General features: G+C 35.7%; 1 protein-coding gene across 1 annotated transcript; it reads right to left on the bottom strand.

Annotated features, from left to right (window-relative positions):
- Nucleotides 1-13,501: 13,501 nt before the first annotated feature.
- Nucleotides 13,502-24,062, bottom strand: LOC137387588 (CREB3 regulatory factor-like). The gene is made up of 7 exons (XM_068074055.1): nt 24,056-24,062; nt 22,947-23,009; nt 19,518-20,331; nt 18,103-18,487; nt 17,297-17,370; nt 15,430-15,636; nt 13,502-13,697 (listed from the first exon to the last, which is right to left on the bottom strand). Exons 2-6 carry the CDS (start codon nt 22,992-22,994, stop codon nt 15,434-15,436), a joined length of 1,524 nt encoding a protein of 507 aa, XP_067930156.1. The 5' UTR covers nt 22,995-23,009; nt 24,056-24,062; the 3' UTR covers nt 13,502-13,697; nt 15,430-15,433.
- Nucleotides 24,063-26,694: the final 2,632 nt, after the last annotated feature.

Here is a 26,694-nt window from a genome sequence, read left to right as displayed (position 1 = left end):
AGTGTGTAGCATGCCGAGGGGACTTTGTGCAACACTTGAATAAGAACATGCCTTTCTAAATAAATATAAAAATTCACAAATTTCACATTTACATATCATGACACTTTTTCTATAAAAATTGTAACCATAACAGAATATGAACAATGCATGTTACTTTGAGTGAAGATAAAAAATGTTAACACTGATGGAAACTATGAAGAGAGCCTTGTCCACAACTTTTAGACATTTTATATCGTCATATTTTGGGGTTGTGCTCACGAGGATTATTCATCAATTATGTGCACTGTAAACGAATGTCATGAAAGATTGCATCTGTCAAACTCCTAGATTTCGCCAATCACTCATTACGTGACAGCCTGTGCAATGTGTACTATTTCGGCGATGGTTGATTGGCTGCTGATGCGGATTGCTTCTTTATTTCCCTTTGTGTTGGTTGCTGCTAGACTAATATTTCACCATTTTCGCAGCTGTTAGCCGCAAACACTAGGCCTCAAACCATTCGATGACGTAATTATAGATGGGTTCGTGATAGTGTAAATATTGTTATCGCAGATGACTACGCATTTCCGGAGGTATTGTGAGACATATGGTACAATTACAGATGACCAATGCTAAGAACCACAAGCCAAGACAAAGACACAAAGAAGTGGAATAGAAAGGTCCACTACTGCTTATGTAATACGTAAAGGTGCTACCAACAAAGGTGGGATTCATTAAGAACAGCACTCCGAGGCAGTTCAATTAGAAGTTTTACCAGGTTTTACGGTACATTGTATATCACTATATCACTCACGCTTTTTGAATGGATACTTATTGAATGTACATGTATTCTGTTTTTAGATCAAATGATTAATAGTTTTTTTAGCTAAGACAACATATACGTTTAATTACAACAATTTTTAAGACGATTTAAACGTTAAACATTTCGACGTTGATTCCGTGTTGAGTGATATACAATGTACCGTAAAACCTCACAAAACTTCTAATTGAACTGCCTCGGGAGTGTTGCTCTTAACGAATCCCAACAAAGGCTATCTAATTCTAGCACTCAAATCCATTATGATACGGATAAGCCTGTGATTCAACAATTTATCAACAACAATGCTTTCAATTATTCTACTGTTATATTCAGCAACTATGCTCTCATTGTGGGAATGATGGGTTTGAAATCGTGTATATGTTAAGCTACCATGCCATAAGTATTTCATAGAAGAGGTCAGCAGTGCACACCTAACTCTTGTCTAACACATGATGACAAAGTGGAATTTATAAATGTAATATTCTGTGCTCTTTCTTGAGTTTTCATACAGATGGACTGAGTGCCTGTGGTGTGCTATGATTAGGTAGATGCCCACAATCCTTCCTTATGATAACAACAGATTTTGTTCTGTTAGTAATACATCAATATTTACCATAATAACAAAGGAAATAAAATTCATTTAGAATAATAACTTGGCTCAGGGTAGGTTTATCAGTCAGGTGTGCGGTCTGCAGGCATCTATACTCTTATCTAAGTAATGTGATAATCTAGGTCAATATGCTAAACTAGATCAATGTAAAAAAACACAGAAAGATGATTGGTTGCAGAAAGCTTCAGTAGCTCTTTTAGTGCCAACAGAAGCAGTTAAATTTAATACCTCTTTTACAAAAGTATTACAAGGTCACCTATAGTTACAACTAACCCTAAAAAGCAGAAAGAAAAGTAAGTTGTATAGCTGATGCTGAGAAAGTAGGTCATGCTATACTAATTATCTGTTACTAGACTGGTTACATAATACTTGCCGTGCCGCAGCCTGCAAGTATTATGTATTCTGCAAGTATTCTATAGTGAGAATGGCTTGTTGCACAAAGGCATACGGTACTGGAGAAGTATTTAGCAAGCTTGTGGGTGAATTTGCAGCGTTGTCACTGCAGCTGATGCTAACTACTGTATTCATAACAAGTACTTGATACTTTCCACTGCCATTTTGTCATGATTGGCTAGGAAATCCGGAGAAATTTATGTTTGAAAGCAAAATCCGAAATCACACCAAAAACTTGTAATAAAAACTCAGTTGCTCTAAAATAATATGTCATCTTGTATTAGAAATTGTTTTATGAATAAAATTACCAAAAATTAATACTAAAAGCATAGGGGCCTACTGCTTATATTCATACATAATAATATATTTTAATAAATGTAAAGGGTGAATTGAATGCTTTTAATTGTGTTAAATCCCTCTAGTGTCTTTTGCAAAAAATTTATTGCAAGGCTGATGCTATTACTAGTGTTTCCTAATGCATTTTTTTCTGCATCCTGTGTGCTTCAGTTTTTATATTAAGCATCGAGTACCGGATACTGTAAAAACTGAAATGAAACTATTTACAGTAACTTATAAGCTATCATAATGTAACAAACTCATTCATCATAAGAACTAAGGCTAACAGAAGACTTTTCTATGAACGTTCTCATAGATAGAACTAGGTCAATTGAAGATTGGGGATTAAAATTACATTATTTCATATCATTAACTTTTTCAGACATAAAAACTGCAAATACTGCCATAAAGTATGTTTTGGACTATGTTCAGCTATTTGTTTAGCACTTACCCGTTACACCTGGAACCTGGAGTTATTTCTGGAACAGATTAGTCATCACTTACTGTGAATCACTAAGGCTGAATGAAACAAAGAACCTCAGCCCTCAAGGGCCCTAACACCCCCACTTATGGGCTTAATTAGTATTTATAACAATGAAGTAGTCTCAGCCTAGTAGGCTATTGCCTAGGCTACCAGCTGCTCTTCAAAGAATATTCCTACCTGTCCTTGTCTTATATGGCTTCCTGTGCCATTGCTGAGTAGCAACAGCTAAAGCTTTAGTATATTTTGTATAAAAGAAGGCTTTTGTATAAAGGGAGGCTTTTGTATAAAGGGAGGCTTTTGTGTAAAGGGAGGCTTGCTTATACCTTGAAATGCTAAGCAAGGTAGTTTTATTGAGTTAAAATGAGAATATTCTGTAGCTAAACAAACCTTTCTCTTACTAACTATCTGTTTCCTTGACACATAAAAGCAATCCTAACTGTGTTCAAGGTTTTTAACCGTGTCTAGCTGTGTTTAGAGTTGTTAATATAAGTACTATCGATAGTTGGTGTTTAAATCCATCATAACTCAGGCATAAGCCCCCTATAAGGGACCTATAGGTAATGATAGCTATATAGGTCATAAATAGACTTACAGGTAATAGACTTACAGGTAATAGACTTACAAGTAATAGACTTACAGGTAATATACTTACAGGTAATAGACTTACAGGTAATATACTTACAGGTAATAGACTTACAGGTAATAGACTTACAGGTAATATACTTACAGGTAATAGACTTACAAGTAATAGACTTACAGGTAATAGACTCACAGGTAATATACTTACAGGTAATAGACTTATTATAAAAGGGTATTGGGCAAAGCCTGGGACTAGTGATGACACAGTCAGTGGTAAGGCTGCCAATGGCCTGTTTCAACCGCTGACTTATACAATAAGAAGTAAAACAAGTTACAAAGTGGCTAAAATTAATTGCACTATGTTGTTTTGTATGGTTCAGAGTAAAATTAAAAGCACAGCTTCAAATCCGTGCGAACCACACTCATCAGGTGCTAAAACCATACTAATTCATTCAGTTGAATTTAGTATCCATTTTAGTATGGTTTAAGCGCCCAATTAATTTTATTGTAAATCATAAAAAAAACAATGTAGTGCAATTAATTTTCGTCACTCTGTAACTTTTTTTATTCTAGCTTCGTGTTTATATTGAGCGCTTTATACATGACGTCACCACGAACTGGTTTTACATGTATAATAAAAAGTATACTGTATAACCGAAGGTACAACTATAGCTATCTATATTGGTGCGTTTATAAAACAAGCTTTGTGTGTGAATAGCAACAGATAGGCCTACATGTAATTGCTTTTTTGCGCAATCACATATTTAATGAGATATAATTGTAAGTCATTTGGTAGACTGGAGTTTGTATGTTCAAGTAATTGAAACTTTTTATACCATATTTCAAGGCTCAGACAAACTCAAGCAGGTTGGTATTCTACTCAATCTATTCATAAAAATTTTCATGCAATTTTTGTCTAAAAATTAATTTCAGTTGAAACATGGCAATGAAAAATCACACTATAGTTATATTTATATTACGAGAAATACTTACGAATTTACTGTTTGATATATAGTTAGCTGCTTCCTATCCAACTGCCCGCAAGTTGCTGTAATAGATAGATAGGAAACAATTAGGTATGGGTAGAGTAGGAGGAGCCAATCACATGCATGAGTACTATAAACCCCTTGTCAATTCTACATCCGCTCTTTGTAAAGCAAGCTTTCTGGTCTTGGCGTTTCCATCAACACAAAGGAAATGTATCTCTCTCTCTCCCACATATCATGGTTCAGCGGATACGCAGAGGTGGTTAGGCAAGTATGTAATTTGTCTACTACAAAGGTTTTTTAGTGCAGTCAACCGCTAACCATGATCATCTAAACATACGAATCATCAAATGAATGAGCTAAAACCTGAACAAATATTGTACTTGAAGTAATTTCCATGATGCGATGGTCTTAGTTTTTTCCAACATTAAAGTTTGGTAAGTGAAAGTAGAGGCTGTTGAAAATTCAACCTAAAGTGAGAAATATCTCTCCCTCTCCCGCTCCCTCTCCCCGCTCCCTCTCTCTCTCCCGCTCCCTCTCTCTCCCGCTCCCTCTCTCTCCCGCTCCCTCTCTCTCCCTCTCTCTCCCTCTCTCTCCCTCTCTCTCCCTCTCTCTCTCTCTCTCTCTCTCTCTCTCTCCCTCTCTCCCTCTCTCTCTCCCTTTCTCTCTCCCTTTCTCTCTCCCTTTCTCTCTCTCTTTCTCTCTCTCTTTCTCTCTCTCTTTCTCTCTCTCGCAGTAGATCGAGGCAGCTAACAATGTGTGTGTCTATGGTTGTGGTTTACATGTGACAGCATATCTACAATCAGGTGGATTACAAGCAGCCGTCAGGCATGAATTTGTATTGATCTGCCTATATTTTAAGTTCCACTTAACTACATCTTTGTATCGTAGTCTAGGCCTTCTTTTATTTCACCTACCATCACATAGTTATGAGTATAATAGTTGCCATGGAAACAGGTCTTGTTTCATTCTGTGCACATGGACCAACCCTCTCAGACCTTCTTCAATAAGGATGTCAGACATTGATGATAAGCCTGCCTGTTTTAAGATTTCTACGTTTGTGATATTGTCCTGCCACTTGATGTTCATGACGTCACTCAAGTGTCTCATCATAACAGCAAGTAGTTTTTTTACGTGAGCTTGATAATCCGCCAGGTCGCTGCTCATCCTCACTGAGACACACTTGTTCTTTCAGAGTCTTTACTAAACCTTGCCAAAGTCAGCACTGACTTTTCTGATTCTAGCTTGAAGCTCTTTTCCAATCCCAGAAGTGATAGATACAGTGCGTCCAAGGTAGCTGAAGTGTGTAAGATGAGTGTATAGGCCTTTAATACCTGATACTTTTCTTTGATGTCTCGCTAGTCACTATAGTCTTTTTGGTGACTAAATATGCTGAAATGAAAGAACTGTTTATGTTTTACAACTCTGTGTAATGAGCTGGGTGTATCCTAAATTGTTGGAGCCGGTTCGACTGAAACTGAGACACCATGCTAAACTAGGGGTTTCATTGTTTTATGGTATACTTTGTGTACATTCTCTCAGTAGAATGCTGTAGGATGTTATGATATTAAAATGTGTTATGATGTTATGGTGTTATAGTGTTATGATGTTATGGTGCTATAGTGTTAAGATGTTATGGTGTTATAGTGTTATGATGCTATGGTGTTATAGTGTTATGATGCTATGGTGTTATGATGTTATAGTGTTATGATGTTATGGTGTTATGATGTTATGATAGAGGCTCTTAGTTCTTGGTTTCATAGAAGAGGAAACGCACGAGCTGCTAAACATCACTGAAAAACTTATGGTTTAAGTGGGTCTTGAACCCAAGACTCATCCGGTAACATGTGAGCACAAATTAAAAAGCTAAGCTGTTTACTTGTCAAGGAACTCAAGTAAGAAGCTGGAAATTAATTAAGAGAAATAAAGCTGTACCACTCATTGCTCTGACACTACATTTATATGGAACTATCATCATCAGAGGTCATTGAATAAAAAATTCCTGGAAGTGTTGAGGTGTTATGCTTACTAATTATGCGTTAAGTTTTTACACTGGATGGACAACTCCAAGTGACCATACCATTCACATGTCAGCTGGACACACCAATGTTGTCATTAACATTTTTAGTTATTCAAGATAGTTGCTGGCTATAAATGAGGCTATACGGAAGAAAGGCTTTTAGCTAAAGTCTGAGAAATCAGTAAAGTTTTGGCACTACGATTGGACAGTCTTCAGAAGCTAATTGTTGTTGGCACAATAAGTAAATCCAGTAGAACAGCAAAACAGCAAAATATCAAAACAGCTAAAAAGGAAAATGATAGAACAACAGAACGTACAACAAAACTTGGATCGTAGTGAAGTCACTGTAGCGCAACCAGTTTCGAATTACAATTTAATTGCTTTTTAATATACCATATTCTCATTTTGGATTCAAACTGACATTACCACTTTGAAAATGGTGGTCTTTGGTACAAGTAGGCACAAATTTGCATCTAACAATCCGAAACAGTTTCATTCCATTTCCTTCTGTCAAAATTAAGTACAATTCAACTCTAAATACAGGAGGTGAAATAGAGTGAAGCAACCTGTCAAAGCAACATCCTATCAGATCTGTTTAGATTACAGAGACAAAAATAATAAAAATGTCAGAATGTATTGATTGATTGACTTACCGCTATAAACATCTGACTCGTACTTACATGTTGAGTCTCACTGGCTTTGAGAACAGGTAAAATACTAAAATACCCAAATCTCATTTTGGAACCAGTCGTTTAAACCTGTTACTTGATATTTAAAAAATATATAGTCAATTGCTTCAAGAACTTTCAATTGCTCAGACAATGTCTGGGGGAGGGGGGTGGGAGTGAGGGTGAGGGTGGAGAGGGTATAGGATGGCTGTGTTCAGTCATCATCATTTCGCATTTATTTACCATACAGTAATCAATTTTTAATGCCCGGACTTTTTAAATGTTTGGACATGGCCCATTCTGTACCAGTCCATGTGACCCAAGCTCGTCTATATTGGTTCAAACCTCATCAATAAAAAAACTATATTTTCTACATCTAAGCAGCCATTCGATGTCTCTCTTTGGCCAGCAAAAATGCCTTATCTTCCGGACTCGGAGGCGCTATCAAGGAAGCCTTCAATGCATCTGTCTTATCATATAGAGATAGCACATGCAGAGTACAGGGTGTTTATTAGCTCAAGTCTTTATTGTGTTCATTAACTTTTATTACTTTTATGGTTTAAAAAGCATTTGAGGCGTCTGCATGCATCATCTGCTCTGATAGCTGGGGTTTCTACTAACAAGGTAGAGTGCTTGAACGTTAAACTGTACCTGCAGGTTCAAAGGTAAAACAAATGGAAGTTATTAATCATCAACCAGACTGTGTGGGCTGTTATGCCATAAGCGATGTATTAGGCTATAGATCTAGGTGTATTACATACAGACACTATATATAACACTAAAACTAAAATGATTTTGGATTAGTGCTACAACTGTTTTTCGCATTTGCGTTCAATAGAAAAGACCAAAACTTTACTATGCAGTAACTTTATGCAAGGGCGTTGCTTGTCAATATTATCTGTTGTTACTGAGGAGATAACTCTGTAACAGCCTGCCCTGGATTGTTTACCCTGGAGTTTTTTGTTTAAAGATCACAACTCCAGCTTTTAAATTATTATTAACTAGTACCCTGGCTGTGTATAGATCGCCTTGTGTAACAATTCTTTGGACAATTATTCCCACTTGCAATGAGTTGGTTGATTGATACAGATGGTAGTGTGTTGGGCCTCTGAACCAAAGGTCCAAGTACAACTCCAGTACTGTGCAATATTTTTTTCATTAACATCCGACCGCAGCTTCAGGTGGACGGACATAGCTTTTATTATAGTAAATATTCCGATATTTTAGTTCATTTTTTCTGTTATAAATCACAGAGAATAACTATGCACCCAATTATTTCGTGATGTCAGAAGGCGGTTAATTACTGCAAATAGTAGAGTGTCAGTCTAGTAAGCTGAATGCCATGGGTTTGAGTCCGGTACAAAGCAATCTTCTAGCCTAACCTCTAACCCGAGTTTTGGACAAACAGACAGACACCACTGTAGTAAAAATTTTCCGTGTATGCTCAAATCGCATTGATGTAGAGTTAATGTAGAGTATGATTTACACTTTGTCGTTGTTTTACGTTTGATGTCATATTTAAGTTTTTTCTTTGAGCATTCAAGTGGTTTGACTGAGTTTTATTACTCTTTTTTACTAGCTTATGTTGAATGAAGATTTGAGGTCATTAAATCTTGTTTCGTTTTAAAAAATTTTAAAAAATTGTTGTCTATGAGTATATATTCTTTTGTTTATGCTCTATGATCAACTTGACAAACTGTTATTTGTCCCCCCTCCCTCTGTAACTGAACACTTAATCGTATCAATGTCTGCCTCATATATAATTGGGAATTTGTGTAAACCATAATTACCCCGTTCATGGATTATTTTTAGTAATAGTTGCAATACATGTAACACCTAACTGAAATGGAATATATATTTAACAGATATATAGGTTCAATGCATTTTGTTACTGCAACTAATATAAATATAGCGTATACCTAGTGTAAAGATTTGTATACTTTTAACACAATTGTAGACGTATGCTGCACATAGACTATCTCACTCATAAAAACATTTACCTGACAAAGAAATGATTTCATTCGTTTGTATGGTCATTTCAGCTATAAAACATACATGTCTAGTGGTCAAACAGTTTCCTGTTGTTCAAACTACAGCTGCTTTGCTGACCTCGGTATTGTCGCGTTTCTTCCGGGTAGCCTATACTGTCATTGGACCGGAGTATGGTTCCAAGTCTGGTGGGACCAATAGAAGAGTAACAACTAAATAAATATCTTTGTTTTGTCCTATATATATTTTACCTGCACTCACCCTATTCAGTCTGGTTTTGCTAGCCATTAAAGAAACTGATATGTTCTTACAAACTTCATTTAAGATTTTTATACACCGTTGTATTTATCAAGCGTTTTTGACAAAGTGCTAAAAGGAAGGCAAAAGGTATGTTTATTTTATTTCTTCTGCCTTTTTCTTACAAACTAATGATCATAGAACTGTGCTTCGCCATGAATGCTTTCACACCTATCAACCACTTGATTGAGGTAATTTGCTAGAAGAATGCCTGTGTAATGTCTATGCTTGATGACTTATTATAACCAATTACTCATTACATAATATTGCTGCTTATATTTAGTACTTAGCATAGTAATTTTATGTTTTTAGACTTCACGGTGTTGGTGCTAGTATTTTTCAATGTAATAAAGTAATAAAGAAATGTCCAGTAACTGCATCATCATCAGTAAAGTTCTAGGCCAAAAGTCCTAGCAATTTTAAGTTTAAACAAAATTGCTATACCTAGTATCTCAGCTCAGCTTATTAGACTGACACTCTAACACTTGCAGTAGTTAACCGTCTTCTGACATCACAGAATAATTGGGCACATAGTTATTCTCTGCGCTTTATAACTGAAAAAATGAGCCAAACTACCGGAAAAATACCTGAAATATTATCAATCAAGTTAGAAGAGATTCTTTACACCCTTCTGTTTATTACTGTTGATAGCTGCCATAATGTAATCAGCCTACTGATAGGCCAATTACCGGTGTTTCAGTAGAATGCGGTATATTGACATTGATTGATGACACGTCTAGGTTTACACGAGGTTCATGCAATATCCTGGCTCAATGCCCCGCAGCCATATTTTTATCAACTCTATTTTTATATTCTAATCGAAAGTGACATTGCGTGGATTTCTGTTCCACTCCCATAATACTCGATGAGAGCTAGAGGCAAATGCAAATTCCTAAGATTCCTAAAGGATTCTTTGCAAATTCTTAAGATGAGATTTGGAAACATCATTATTTCAAAGGTATTTAGTTAAGTAGACTTTTTGTTTACTGGGAGTTTTTTTAGTGAATTATATAGATAAATCTCAAGGTTTGTCATTCGTCTGTCCAGCTATAGCGATTAAACCTAGCAATGAAAATCCATAGCAAAAATCTGTATCGAACAAGATTTAATTTCAGAAACCCCCTCCTCTCCCACTATTTAATGCTACATGTATTTGATTCATGGCAGCAACTGCTTTCATTTGTAATGACGACAGAAAGACCAAATGTCGGTCGCTAAAAAATAGTGGAAATGACCATGCTATGTTATTACGACTAAAAACAGGCTGAAATTATCCCCAGACAGCATCTAACACATACCAGCAGATACTGTATTAGAAGTTGTCTGGTCTTACTTCTTTTAATACCGGTACATTAGGAGGTATCCGAGGTTTTATTATGAGTAGCTTTATTAAAGAAAGCTTTCTATTACTGGCTAAAGCTTTCATGTGTTGTAAGAAGTTGATAATTGGGTGAAAGGAGTTCATATAAGAAACAAGGTGGCAGGGTAAAGGAACTTAAAAAAAATATCTGTATATTTTATGAATTCCCTGACATCATTAGATGTAAGTACCATAATACATCCTCATATGTGAGTAGTTTTATGAATTACTGTGGTTTGTTTGTTTTTTTTACTTGTTGACACAATCATCGTTCTTTTTGCTGCACAAATTATCTGTAAAGAATCCAGACTCCATTTAATGGTTGACTAGGTTTCAAATTTTGTTTTTTATAGGTGCAGCCTCTCTAACCAAATACAGTAAATCTTTTTCTTTATAAATACCATGTCCTGTGACGATGTAAGCAATTATGGTTATCCACCACGTCTTATAACTATGATTTTTCTTGACAAGTTTCAATAGTGATTTGCTATCGCTTTCTGTTGGGTGTTTTCATTGAGACACCATCTCCAGCTAGCTGGATGTTGGGTCACAGAGGAGCTTCTCCACCCTTTGTCAGGTTTTATTTTTAGTCCAGCAAAGTTGCTTAGCCAAGTTGCTCACTGACGACCGGACTAGATTTGGCACAAAAACAATTGTGGTTAAATGCCATTCTTAACACCATCAATGGTTCTTATGTGACTAGAACCACTGATCTATTGATCAAAAGCCAGCGTCTTAAACACTGAACAGTGATAGAAAATCTACAGTAGTTCTATGTAGCTTTACCAAAACAGTACTTAGCTCTATGTTCTTTACATCGCTTGCTTAACCTTTTGACCTCAACTTACATTTATTGCTGACGTTGTAAGCAATCTTTATCTAGCGACTAGGCAAGACCCTTGCTAGTTGTTGGCTCGAGTAAAAACAGTTCACATTATAATTAATGATTTAGGGATCAACAAAATGTATTAGTTTTTAATAATTTTAAATAAAAGGATTTGTGGTAAAGAAACTTAACCTGAAAGAAATTTTTTTTGCAGATGGAATAAACAATACCATAGAGCGGCTAACAAAACCTCATGAAATATACTGTTTTACAGTACTGTTCTTTTGCAGATAACAAAGTGTTGTATTATGAATTGATTTCCAGCGTAGTCCAATACATTTTGAGTGTTTTCACTTTTCCACTACTGAAAATATGTATCACTGAGCCTGGTATTAACTTATTTCATTTCTGCCACCTTTGTTTCAATTACTAGGCTACTCCTACTTATATTCCATCACAAACCTCTTAAAGCATTACAATCCTCCATATTAGAAAGATAAAAGATTTTGGCTTATGAGCCTCACACCTACATCTGTGCGTTTCACATTACTTGAGAAACCAGTAGCAATCATCAAATGTTACAAGAATATCAATATGATACAATACACATGTGCGCGACAGCGTTTGATCTTTCACTGTATGTACTGTTATTATACACATGTACTATTGCTCTTATAGCTAACCTACAGCTGCACCCAAACTTTGTATGACGAGGTTCATTACTTTTTGATGAGTTCTTTGTGACCTAAAGCTGGTATTACAGAACTTGTCAACGGTTATGAGTAAACGAATAGTGAAGTATTCATTTAAACTGTCGAAGGCTAAGTGTCAGAGATCTATTGTTTTTTTCATTGTCTAAATGCACTTGTATTCGCCTTTGAAGCAACAGCCCATGTTATTTCAGTCTAAGAATATATCTGTGACATGCTGTGTTTAGCTCTGTAGATAATGTTTGTTGTAGTTCTCTCCGGCTACCATTGGCTTTTTGAATAGATCGACACAATTATGTTTTGGGAAACTTGGTTTGTTTGTCAGCTGTTTGTCACTTGAAACAGTTTGTCAGCTGCTTTAAAATTGTTATTCAGAAATACGGATTTCAAAGAGTGAAGTTTGTCAGAAAATGTGTTCGAAGTCAATTCACAAGTTGGCCCGAAATAGGTACATGTCACGAACTTCATAAAGTTGCTACAGATTTTCAGAGCCAAATTTAAATTTGGGAGTTATTAGCTCTTACAAGGCAACATTATTTTAGATCAGGTAAATTATATTGGTTTGTCATTGTGTATATGCTCCGGAAACAACTATAACTGAACGCATTACTGATGAAATTTCCTAGTCATTATGCAGGCCAGGTCCTATTCGGTCTGCATAAACCATCCGTTACATGGATTTTAAAAGTTGTAAATGTGAGAAATGCAAAGAGTTGCAGGCATATGTCGTAGTGCCTACTGAAAACTTTTTTTACAATTTTTGAAAGGATTAATGCAATAGTTTTTAAAAGTTAAAGGTTTTTTTGTAAAAGCTGCCAACTCTTAAGTTGAATTTGTCTCTAGGGCTGTGAAAACTGTCTAATCCTTCTAGAATCTGTGAAGTAGTAATCTAGAAACAGTTAATGTAAACACAAAGCATGACGGGCTTTAAAATTGTGCAGTAATATGATTAGGTACACTTTTGCTTTCTGCGCAATGCGATAGAATTAATGAAGATGTGTGTATCCTGTGATAGCGTACTCATTGGTCTACAAAAATGCGCACCAAGAAGGTGGTTTGCAAAACCGCTACACTCTTCATCAAGCTTTGGCAGTTCATAACCTTGTCATTTCATTAATAGACTTGCTTCAAACAGATTGTTGCGTAAAGTGCTCCTGCGCTAGGAAGAAGATGGTAGTCACAGGAAAGTTGGCTGAGTGAGAGCATCTATGGGAGGAACTAGAGACTAGCACTCAACGGGCATTTCATGAGCCGTGTTCTACACTCAGTAGATGGAGCTGAGCCATCCACTCGGCGGTGAGATCAGCAGGTTGACATAAGAAAAACTTTCTATAGCCAAATCTTTAGAAACACACCGAGAGAAACAGATGCAAGGTAGCTACAAACCTGCATCCTGTCAGCGGTAGCGCCTTGTACAATTCCTTAGTAACAAAAACAGTTGGAAAAGAAGGAGGAAGTTATATTCTCATGATAGATAAACCAAATAAAAGGTGAAACAGAGACTTGTCAAATTAGGTAATGATCAAGGGTCATCAACAAAAACAAGGTACTCAAAAGAGTGATAGATGAGGATTGGTTGAGTGGTTGTCTGGATTGTCTCCTCCATAACCTCGTCGTTTTCATCTGCCATGCAGCTATATCTAAAGACGGTACAACTTATGATAAAACAGCACCGACAACAAAGATGCATTCACTACAGGCTACTATGAACACAGCCTGATAAGCACAAGAATATTCTAATACAATGCTCTCAACCATAGATATAATAAACCCTAGATATAATAAATATATAAATAAATATATATATATATTTCTCAAAGTATGTCGTATGTGGATTTGTACGCATTCCGCCTATAAATATAGCTTTAGCGCAAGCTGATTATTTTGCAGATGCGGCGGACGCGTTATGACGCCCATGTTAAGAAATATTTTTCGTAAGTTCAATTACATATTCTTCCGGCGCGGACAAGTATACTGTATTCGTGAGAAGAGCCTTGACATTCTCTCACCTTTCGGTCAGACAAAGTACGATATCTCATTTTTACATTTGTACCAGTATCGAGAGAGAATAGTATCGTCATATTCAAAGTTTGGATGGATATCTTCTGGTGGAACCTTTTTTATACAGACACACACTTCTATACAAGAATTTCAATTACAAAACAGTGAACATTTTTTGTTTAAGTTTTATGTAAGTACCTCCCAAGTTAGAAAACAGATAATAACTTATGTTGATAGCATTATAGATGATTCAGATTTCGTGATTACACAAATAAGTAAAATAGCAGCACTAGATCTGATGGTGGTGAAAGTAATAGTTTTGTAACGTTTTGTAATAGGAACGTTGTAGAGGATCGTTTTAGCTTCGTAGTGATCGTAGCTTCACATCGCTTTATCAACACAAAGTATAGATACATTGAATTTATTGAATGGCAGTACTTTTTAACATATTGGAAAAATAAAATATGTAAAAAAACTGTTTTAGATAGAGTTTGAAATTGAAAAAATATTGTTTACATACCATGAAGCAATATCGGCATTTTTCGGTAATGGCTGGCCATAGGCCGATAGCTAAATTTGTACATGGATGTTATACAAGAATTGTTATTAATAATTCATCATATTCAGGATTTTTATTTTGTTTGCCCAGTTCGTAATAACTGCATCATTACTAAATTATCTTTTATTGTAATCGTAGTAAAACCGACTTAATTTAGCTATTACTTGCTAATTATTTCCCATTTATATTCAAACCTTTTTATAGTTGTTTTATTTTTTGTAATTTATTTGACCTGCACCAAAACCTTTTCCTCATGATATGAAGTTTGAAAGTTGCAGTTTGACAAAGTTTGAAAACCTTTACAGTTGTTTTTATTTTCTATTAAATTATTTCAACTACACAAAACACTTTTCTCATGATATGTAGTTTGAAAATTAGAATGGCAAATGTTGTTATATATTAAATTCAAATCAATTTTCTGACCAAAGAACTTTTTATTACCCGGGCAACGCCGGGTAGCCCAGCTAGACTATATATATAATAGGGTTTATTATATCTATGCTTTCAACTCTAAAATAAAATCCAAGAGATTTACAATTGTTCAGAAGAACTACTGGCAACAACCAATTTGATTTAAATAATTCTATTCAAATTAAATTACATATTCTATATGACAGCAGTAAAAAATTGCTGCCATATCGCTTACGAGAAAATATCGCTTACATCCTTTCTGAGAGGATATAAAATTTTAAGCAGTAAATGAGGGTTATTATCTTTTAGTGATAGCCACTTTAATGACGTTTTGACTAATTCACGAAGTCGTGTTACAACAGAGACAAATACAAGGTCATCATCATTATACTTCACCGTACATGGTCAATCTGTGTCGGATGACCAGAGAAGAATAGGGCCGTCTGAAGAACCTAGGACTTCTTTAACATATTCCTCAGTGCGACCAGCTACAGACAACTCCAGCCGCTCATCTTTCAGGTTATTCAAATAGCGCATAAATCCTTCCTCTGGTGGCCATTGTTGCATTAGTTTGTCATTTACCTTCGTAATTACAGAACTTAACCCCTCTAAAGAGAAAAGGAAATTTGATTGAAGTAAGACATCTAACGACCATTTTACATTACAAGCATGTTTGTATTTGACAGGAAGTGAGCAATAAAGACGACAAAAGAGCTAAAAAAAAGCGCAACAAGATCGACTGCTCTAAATACCACCGGCCTTTAACGAAAGAGGGACATAAGCGCTTGAGCAACTTCACATATCAATAAATTTGGCAAGGATCAATGTCAAAACCAAATAAAGATTTGCCTCCCTTAGTTTGCCCTTAAAATCCCTTGACTAGCAGGAAATGAAGCTAAAGGTTTTACAGTAGTAGCATGTTTGTCACCCCTTCTATTATATCTTCTATCCAGCTAATTAATCATTAACCAGTGTTGCCGACTACACATTTTGACTGCTGCCTTACGCATTGATTCATATAAACTGTATATGAAAAATTGGAGTTGTCTTCCATAAGCTATTTATGAAAAATTGGAATTGTCTTTTCACTTATGATGTAGTAACAATACAAAATTTGGTATGCATACTTTTTGCAATATTCAAATAAATTCAATATACATACATTAAAAATGTAGCAATAATCTTGTGATTATCAAAAGGATTGAAAGATCAGTAGAAGACAACTCCTATCAATAGTCAGCAGTAACGCCTTGAAAAGCTATGGTCTAATATGGAACCGTTTCCAACAACATGTGATAGATATTGTACATAAATATTTGCCAGTTTTCATTATAGAACAGTAAAAAGAGCTTTTTTCAATACACATAATTTACTATTTTTTGTTTTTATCTCGTGGTCTAATTTGATTGAAACGGTATTGTTTAAACAGTATAAATAAAGTTCATATCTATCTATGCACGTGTATATGACTTGAAATAAGCAAATAAAAATGTGGTGTGATCTGTACAAATTTGTACATATCTGTACAAATTGTTATCTTTAACCATTAACAAATGAAATGTTCAGAATTTAGCCGACATAATCATTCAGAAACATAATTTTACAGCTGTTTAGTTTACATATTAGAAGTCAAAACAAAATGACGACTAATTTGATATATAATTTATGGCTATTGACTAAGTTCACAACCAAAAACAATGATGTAAAAATTAATTTTAGTTTTTCAATAAAAGGGTCCAGTTTATTTTGCACACCACGAGAATGTCCAATAGCGACACGGCCACAAGGAAATCAGTGATATGATTTGTTTTGGTTAAATTTGTTTTAACAAAAAACATGATATAATGAATGACCTAGTAATAATGAATGACCTAGTAATAATGAATGACCTAGTAATAATGAATTACCAATCACACATCGTTTCCCAGCTAGCTAAGTTAATGTTGGCTACATAGAAACCACAAAACAATGAAAATATGTCCATGGCCTGTGCTACTGCTCGTATGTAAGTATTACAATGCAAGTACCGAACGATTATAGATATTTCACAAATAAATCACTTCTGATTAATAGATAGCAGTTTGTCTGTCAATCGGTTCATAAAGCGTGAGGACTGTTGCTGTCACAGTGAAGTTAACATCCTAGCTGCTGTCAACTAGTGATATAAACTCATGACCAACTCAAACATCGTAATAGTAGTGCTCTTTCCTAAACCTAACAAGGGTGCTCAAACTATCTCTATCTATAGAGCGAGTCATAGAATGTTACCTCTCTCTCGCTCTAAACCAGCCGCCTTCACTTTATTAGCTTCATGTCGAGCTAATCGCTTTAATCGACAAATCCTGCAAAAAACACCAACAGATTTTACTGAGATTTCACACATGTATCAGTTTATAACTATGTAAAGGGAACTAAACTCAGTGAATGCATTAAGATGTCAAGTTTGGTAAAAATGTCAAGTTTGGTAAAAATGCCGCTTTGACTTAGCGGTGGTTTCAGTCAGGCGTTTAGTCGTTACTACGAATACGAGTAGCATATCTGACAAGTTTTCCTGTCGGAAAGTCGAAAAGCATCCTTATGCACAGAGGAGCAAACTTGACCAACTTTCAGAAACGATTATCACTTTTTAATTTCACCAAAATCACATTAATCATTAAATACTCTCCAGCCGTTTACTAACATCTTTTGCATAGATGTAGTGAAAACTGAAATCGGATTTATTGCGGTCGTGCATGGCATTCAGATTGAATAAGATATTTTAAAAAGTCAATGTCTACACATACGCACATAGTTGAGAGACATATCAGTCACCTGCTAGTGGCTGTCACTCACCGCAGTGAATAACTAACATACATTGTTTATTGTTTACAGTTTACAAATTGTTGTCACTTATTACACTTATTATTATTGCTCTTATTATTTTAGTGTTATTAGCAATAAAACCCACAAGAAGTTTGATATATTACTGTTACCCATAGATGGGATAAAAATCGAGTTTTGTTGAAATCTAAACCTTAAGGGGCATCGCAACAAGATTTAATTTCACCCTCTTTCCTCTGGCTTAACAGACCCACCGAGAAGATCTCCGATTTCTTTCCTTTCTATTTTTTGTACTGCTGCTCAATGACACCATTTTCTGTCGCTCGTTCTCAAGATCAAGTCCTAGCTTTATAAGTTTTGCCGGGTCCACTGTCGTATCGTTCCCGTTGCCAACACGAGCTCTACCACGATGCCTCACCAATGTAGGCTGAGATTTATCATACATAGGGTCTTGATAAACAATAGGTTTGTGCGGATTCTTGCCTGGGTCTTTGACATCGATCTCAAACTGCATACGTGACTTTGGGCCTTTGGTAGTAGAATTTTTTGTCCAAAAGCTATTCTCACCAACATCTCTAGCGGATCCCTCTGGAAGGTCCTCATCAAATATGGTTGCAGGCAGCAGAGGCTGGTTGCTAGCTAAAAGAAAAATTATGAGGTAGGCAAGTTTTAGGTGATTATTACTTTGTTTGGAATAATAGTTTCCCAACCTTCCGACATGTATTGACATGGCCAACCTTCCGACGTGGAAGGACGAACCGATTGTGGATATCTGAAAGATTCCTAATAAAGTAAATTAAATAGGAGACAAAATAAAAAGCCTTGGTACCATTATAGGAGGTGACATATAAATTCTATGAATATTATAAAGTAACACCTTTTATATTTTGATTCAAGTCAAAACTATATTTAAATTTTATTTTTGGTTTGCACCTTAATAACTGATGCAATTAGGTTTCTACTGCTGCCCCCGCAACACGCCGAATATGTGTGTATATATACGTATATGGTAAAATATGGAAAATTTGACTGTTCCCATGTTCCAAATTTCGCATCTGCCAGTTTTACAGCACTAAACAAGCTTGATACCCAAATAAAATGATAAACATAAAATATTACTAAACTTTACCAACATCCAAACTATCACATGCGTCATACAATAATGTAAGGACTTGTAATGCTTGTAATGAAGGACAACGGAAGATAAAAATGACTTCCGATAATAATGAATGCTAAATATTTTTATCAGTAGATTTGTTTTTGTGACTATTATAGACTCATGGACAAAGCTCGAAAAAGGTTTTGCCCATAGCATAGTTTTATAGTTAGTCATATAGAAAACTGGCTACGTAGCAAAACTCACAAAGACAATAACGACAGAAATAAAAGTTTTCATTATTTGCTAAACAATCACAAACAATTTCGAGAGGAAACAACTCCTAATCACAATAAAACAGGTAAACATTTTTGTAAAACACGAAATTCTCACTGTCACAACTTCAGTTAACATTTTAGCAATGATTACCAGTTTTCCACATAAAAGACAGCGATTGGAGAGTAATATTTCCAACAACACCTAGTCAACCATCTAAAGGCATATTTCTTGCACCCCAAGTGTAATACAACATACTAATACTACTAGCTACTCATTGGGTAGATCAAATCTCACCAGATGGGGAGTTCTCATCATCAGAGGGAAGCAAGGGAATTGTGCAGGGGATTTCCTCATCCTCATCGCTGGAGAGTGATGAAATGGTGCTAGAGTTGTCCGAGTCAGGCAACACGAGCTCTAATCGATCTTCAGAAACACAAGAGTCACGTCCAGGAGACGTGTCTCGTAATTCCGCTTTTATTAAATCCTGTTCTTGGGATTCCTCAATTATAGCTAGACCAGCAACTGGTGAACCTGCCAACCCAGAAGAACTTCCCGAGTTGGAAAACCCCGGAGTTTCTTCATCAGATGATGAAATTCTACCTAGAAGCATATATTCGTTGCGGTCATTCTTTGGGGAGTACAGGAGTTGTGTCACCTTGCTAATGCTGTCCCCGGAACTGGATATGCAAATTGATGCCAAATCATTAGAGCCTGAAAGAGAACAAGTTTGAAATGGCGGAGCACTTCTGGCTCGATGAGGAGATCGAACCAAATTATTCTTGTAGGTATTATTGGTAGAATGATTAAATTTCAACAGATTGCTTTTAGCCGAAAAGCAATCAGAATCACTATGGGTTGGGTAAGGAAAGGCTTTTGTAGGCAGATCAGCAGAAAGGGAAGAGAAAGTCGTTTGCTCTGATCTACTCTGTTCACCAGATAATGAGCGTGGTCTTGAAAGGCGACAATCCAGCCTGTTATGAAAAAGCGAGCCATCTTTAAGACAAGACTTTTTTGATTGAACATAACTCTCTTCTGAGCATCCATGGTATGCAACTCGAGGTTTATCTTTAGGATTGCAAAGCATCCCGTGTTGAGAGTTATGTAGTCTCTAAAAAAGAATAATAAACAATTACAGGACTTGTACTTGTAACTCAGATACATCAACAGAGAGAAGACAACTGAAGGTGTAGAGAGAGCAGTGAATGAGCAAGGGGCAGAAGAGATGGAAGTGATGTTATTTTATTTGACCTTCCAACTTATTGACTATTTACTGATTTTGGACTACTGAATCATCAAGCTATTTGGCAGATCGGTAGTGATGTTCAGATAAGGGATGATTCGAATATATGAATATATTTATAACAAATAATTTTCCGTGGCGATTTGAGTTTGTTTTCATTTGATTTGGACAAATGCTGGTGTTTTAAGAATTGATTAAAAAAAATAAAGCTGTTTGGAATATTGAACTAATAAACAAACCCAAGTTTGAACGAAAAATTTGCCATGTTATCTTTTGGCAGAAAATTAATATATATCTATTGTTTTTCATTCAATTAATCTATATATATAAATCTAAATGTTTGCTTGGCGTTTGCTAGTCTGCCGTCCGTATGTCCAGCTATGACAATAGTGTTTTAGGAACGGAACGAAAAAAAACCTTTTCGCACTGAAATTGAACTCAAAAACCCAGGTTTTGCAAACAGGTGTACTATCCACTACACCCCGCAACCTACTTGCATAACTATAGAAAAATTGTACACATAATTATTACACCTGCCAATCTTTAATGGGAATTGGATAAAGTACGCACGCTTCAGCTAATGCGCTTAAACCACTAGAAGAAACATATAGGCTCAGACTTCCCCAAAATGCTATAAACAGTGTATAAGTGTTATAAATAGCATAAACTTCATAAACATAAACTTACCCAAAATGCTATAAATATATGTATATAGTATAAACTTAATTAAACTTATAACACACACAGGATAAACAAACATCTTCATTTAAAAGTTAGAATAGTAAATGTTGTATAAGTTGATTAGAAATAGATTTATTGTGCAAAAACCTTTTCATTACTCGCTAAGCATTCATCTAGTCAAATATAAAATAGTAAGTATATGTGACAGGAGAAAACAAAGAAATGGTTTAGATAACAGCCACCCAATGCTCGCCAAACACAAGATAGTTTTAACAGAAACAATGTATGATCCAATCTGCCACTTTTGATACACTCGAATTTCCAAACATTTAGAACATATGCAGCGGTAAAGCTAGCTTTTCAATTTTACTGTCATAATTTTTACCCATGAGAAGTTCACAAGGACTCCGCCCTTACTACCAACAAAAAATCAAATGAGGTGTGAGTTAGCCTGTCTTGACAAACTGTTGTTTTTTGCGGAGTTGTCCCCCCGTCAAGCGGGCGAGCAACACAACAGCTTGTCACAAGACGTACTGCACCTGATGCATCGGCTGCACTTATCGGGAGTTGTTCTCTTCCGTCTATGCGGCTTGGTCGCGATGTTTTGGCGGTCGCTCCATTGGTAATCATAACGGATTTCTCGCAAAAATTTAAGTAAAAAAAATAAGAGTACAACGTTTAACCAAAGACCAGTCTCTGTTTTAAACTTTAGCAGAACTTAAGAATAAAATAAATTGAAAATAAAATCCATAAGAACAAATAAAACTGACTGACACAAAATAGAAATAAAACTGACTGAGCGCATAAATAACGACATGTTTAGTCGCTGTTGTTGCCTAAGTTCTCAAGTTTTACTAAAGTTTACCGCAGAGACTGGTCTCTTGTTAAACATCTGTATCTTATTTTTTCTACATGAATATTTGCGTGAAATCCATTATGATTACCAATGGAGCGACCGACATAACATCGCAACCAAGCCGCATAGACGGATGAGAACAACTCCCTATAAGTTCAGCTGATGCATCAGGTGCAGTACGTCTTGTGACAAGCTGTTGTTGCTAGCCCGCTCGACGGGGAGGACAACTCCGAAAAACGACAGTTTGTCAAGACAGGCTAGGTGTGAGTCAATGAATAGACAGGATTCTGATGTCAATTCCTCAATTACTCTAAAAACGGACATTTTAGAGAAGCTTTTCTATTTTCATTAATAGTTTTGTTTGCTAAAAAGTGTGTTGAAAAAGTTTCCTACAAAAAGCTCAGCCAAAAACAAATTATTTTTAAATTGTTTGTAAATATACAAAAATTATTTGTCAACAAATTCTTTTAAATACTTCACAAGAATCTTCAACACGGGTCACAAGAGCTGCGTAGAAATGCAAAATGATTCATTGTTTCAATTACTTAAGTCAATTACTTGTTAGAATAATTCAGATAAAACTTATAATACACATGAAGGCGACTCGCGATAGATGAGTTATTCTAATGTTGATGTTTTTTGTGAAAATCGTACAAAAGCAAAACACTTTAAACTGGTTCACATAATAATAATAACAATAATATTTTGAGCTGCCAGTTAATCTTTAAGCTTCTTTTACAATTCATTAATGCATGTTGCAAGTCTGCAACCTTTCTCAATGTATGCATTCATAAGTTCACCTTCTCCTGTCTCAAAAAAGTCGCTGATTGTTATTGAGCTGACCAAAAATAGTGACCTGTGAAGGCAACTCAAAACCAACATCAAAGCTATCTTCATTATGACTTGCATGTTTAAGATATAAAATGTAGAAACATGAAAGATTTACCATGAACTCCTCATTAGATACGACTTCATCTTTGAGTACACTAGCCATGTTTTCTTTGATCTTCTACAAAGAGAGAACAATTTCAAAACATAGGTTATTTTCCGTGACAAAACACAATCAATTGAAGTAGCTTTGCATCTGTGTGTTAAACAATGGAATCTGCAGCCACGATTTTTATTACTCAACACCAGTTGGTTGCGAGAGCAATGACTTGACCTTCACAGCAAACAGTCATTGGCTGAATATAAAGTAACAAGCTTTTGATTGAAAATTCTGATCCTAGCTATCATGCATCAGTTACCGGGTTTATTGTCAAATATCAGGATTTTAATTATTAATGTGTGGTAACCATGGTTATTATTATGTCATTATATAATGAAATTAATTTGTATACCTCGTAAGCTTAGTTGATACAGTAATTTAATAATTTAAGTCTGTACAAAATTAGAACGGCTATACACAAATGCATTCTGAGCAATTCTAAAATAACTTTAATTAGGTAACCTTTGCATACACAAAAACGGTTAAAATTACAACACGAAGTATAAATCAATTTGAAAAGAAAATGAATGTTTTGGTAAAATTGGTATCAAATTTTGATAAGAAATAGTGTAGAACTTTCAGCTGTGTTACGTACATGTGTTAGCTGTGATTTGTTAGCTTGTTTTTAGTTCACGAACTGCTCTCGGTAGGAAGCTGTTGTGATATACCGTTTTGCACATGTACAGTCGTGTAGTAGTTATTTGTAGCGTATCCGTGTATTACAAGGGAAAACAGTCCCAACATCGACAAGTCCGAACCTAGACAAGTCCCAATTTCGACAGAGGTTGGTCCGAATCTAGACAAAGGTTGGTCCGAACATCGACAAAAGCTGATGCAGTTTTACAATAATTTAATCTTCAACAAATAATAAATGTCTTTTTGCAGTTCTATCCTCACTTCAAAAAATAACAATCAATATCAATCATTTATACGTATAAGCATTTATATTCGGATGAATACGATAAGTACCACTACTCAAGTAAAGACAAGTGAATGCAGGTCATTGATGCCAGCAGCTCCAACACCACCAAATATCTTGATACGAATCAAATGTAACAAATGTTTACCTTTGAATGATGAAGTACATGTGAACCGCATACGTTCTGAATAAAGCAAATGAATCAGTCATGTTTCGTGTTTGTGTCATGTGGCGTTAGAACGGAAATGGTTGGTTGCCACAGTGTCGTATAGGGTCGTACAGAGCCGTATAGTTTCACTATACGGCTCTATACGACACTATACGACACTGGGGTATATACGCTATACGACACTGGGTGTGAAACTATACGACACTGGGGTCGTATAGTGTCCCTATACGACACTGGGTTGCCATACTTAAACAAAAATTAAAGCTAGCGGATACGACGGAGAGACCCGCACTGATACTTTATGATCGTAGGCTGTTTCGAGAAGCCACGTGTTCGTACCTACGAACACGTGGCTTCTCGAAAACAGGGCTACATCGGTAGCATCAGCGCCGTATATAGTATCACTGAGTCAGCATCAAAAGCGGAAACAAAAACGCTAATTTCTAAATAAAGCCGATCGACACTGATCTCTGATGGAATATTCTTACCTCGCTCTCAACATCTCACTTTTTGAATTTACTTTATTTTTTTACAAAGAATTATTTGTAGTTTCTTGTAGGGGATTTTGTTTTCTTCCAAATGGTGTATAATACAACAATCAGTTTCAGAGCAACTGCCAATGGGAGTAATTTTTGTTGGTTAGTGTGGCGGCCTCTCCATTATACATGTAACTTAAAAAATAGTGGATGTGAAACTATACGACTCTGGGTAGCATTTCGAATATCGGTGTAAGTTTTTGAAACAAATAGCTCTTGCAGTGATTCAAGTCACTTTTAGTTGATTGGATAGAATTTGAACGAACACGAAAATTATTTGGGATTTATAGTAAATAAATCAAATTATTAGCTTACATTTCCCATGCGATTTTTTTGACAGAAAATTGATGTTATAAACGAGCAGCAGTTTGTGTAATACAGGGGTTCCCAACCTTTTTCATCTAGTTTCTCCTTATGCCTTTTCATAAATTTGATTCTCCACGTAATTTTGACTCACATGACTAAAAACAACCGATTACTGCTGCTCGAGAAAAGCTCGAGATTGACACACTTGCAGATAGACGTATGAAAATAAGACATACTCTCTTATACCGCATTTTGTCTAATGCAGAAAGCCATAATGCTTTGTCAAGCTCATATGATGAACTTATACAAGACCACCCTACTGAGATGGCAACAACTAGGGCTGCGGCAAGGGGAGAACGTTCTACAATATTCGCCAACAAATCATTGTACCATAACAGCTGCCTACCACGAACTTTCAGAGAACTGAAATAAAAGATTGCTTGCTAACTGCTCTCGTAACATACCGATGCTTCTAACATACTGCTCTATAACATATAGTCGTGACATAGTAAGACACTACTGGCAAATGCTGGCTAATGACTTTAATTTATGAGGCGCACCATTTGTTCCTACTCTACTGTGTCCGGAAGAAGAGAAGAGATACAATTTATAATTCCATTTTATTGTAGGCTACATATCCAAACATATAACAACATATGGCCACATATTATTAGTTTTTATACAGCATGCATACAACTCACAACAATACATGACCTTCAGCATGGCGGTGAATTGGTTCATGACTAGGTTAATTTACTATCCAATCAAAATTTGGATGGATGTGTTCACAAATATCTTGGTTCAGACTAGTAGCTCATTATTAGCAACTAGTGTTATAGATAAAACCAAAATGTTAAATGATGAAACCCCAACTCGCACGGCACTGCAGGACATTAATTATATCAAAAATTTAACAAACCAGACACCTCCCTGTTTCACTTGTATATTCAAAATTCCCCCTAGGGGGAATTCCTCCCTGGTTGGGAACCCCTATTGTAATAAAACGCCTTTGTTTTGTCAATGATATTTTTAGCGACAGAAGCTGTATTGAAGAAAACCAAGCGCACAACTACAAACAGTAATAATGGGAAAATAAGGTTTTTGAATTCAGCTGTTTGATATCCTTGCCGTTTGCTAATCTGAACATTTTAAATTTTCATGACTTTTGGTCAAGTTGTGATTTACAACAACTTCATCTATATAATATAATCTTTATATATATTTCTCAAAGTTTGTGTGTATGTGTATGCATGTGTGTCTTATTTGCCTTCTGAGAAATTTCATGAATTTTTACCTTCACTGGAGTAGCAGCTTGCGCTTCTAGTTTTATTTTTAGATTGTTTAGAAACAATGGCCGCTATTTTTAAAAGGCTAGTACCAAATGAGCCATAGCCTCCTCCTAAGAGAAGCCCATGTTCTGCTTATCAAAACCAACTGAGCTCAAAGCGTCCCTATCATCACTACCTATTGCGTCTAGCAACACGCAAAATTTCATACAAGCACTCAACTTATAGTTACCACCCTCCTTCTTACCAAGCTTCATCCCTACCATTTCACAGACAATTTTGAAACTGCCATGGCAATTTTGTCATGCACCATTGCACTATCAACTTAAACAAAAGAAAATCATGGATGGAAATAAAATGCCACATGGCACTCAAAACACTAAATTGCTACATGGGCATTATCAGCACTACAGAAATGTTAGTGACACCATAGCACGAAGCACAAATGAAGATCTCACTATGACTATCCTGTCAGCTGGTACAATTGCCA

The sequence above is a fragment of the Watersipora subatra genome, chromosome 2 (assembly GCF_963576615.1).
Source record: "Watersipora subatra chromosome 2, tzWatSuba1.1, whole genome shotgun sequence".
Lineage (NCBI taxonomy): Eukaryota > Metazoa > Bryozoa > Gymnolaemata > Cheilostomatida > Watersiporidae > Watersipora > Watersipora subatra.
Note: the sequence above shows the minus strand (reverse complement) of the source record. Positions and strands in the feature narration are given on the sequence as shown.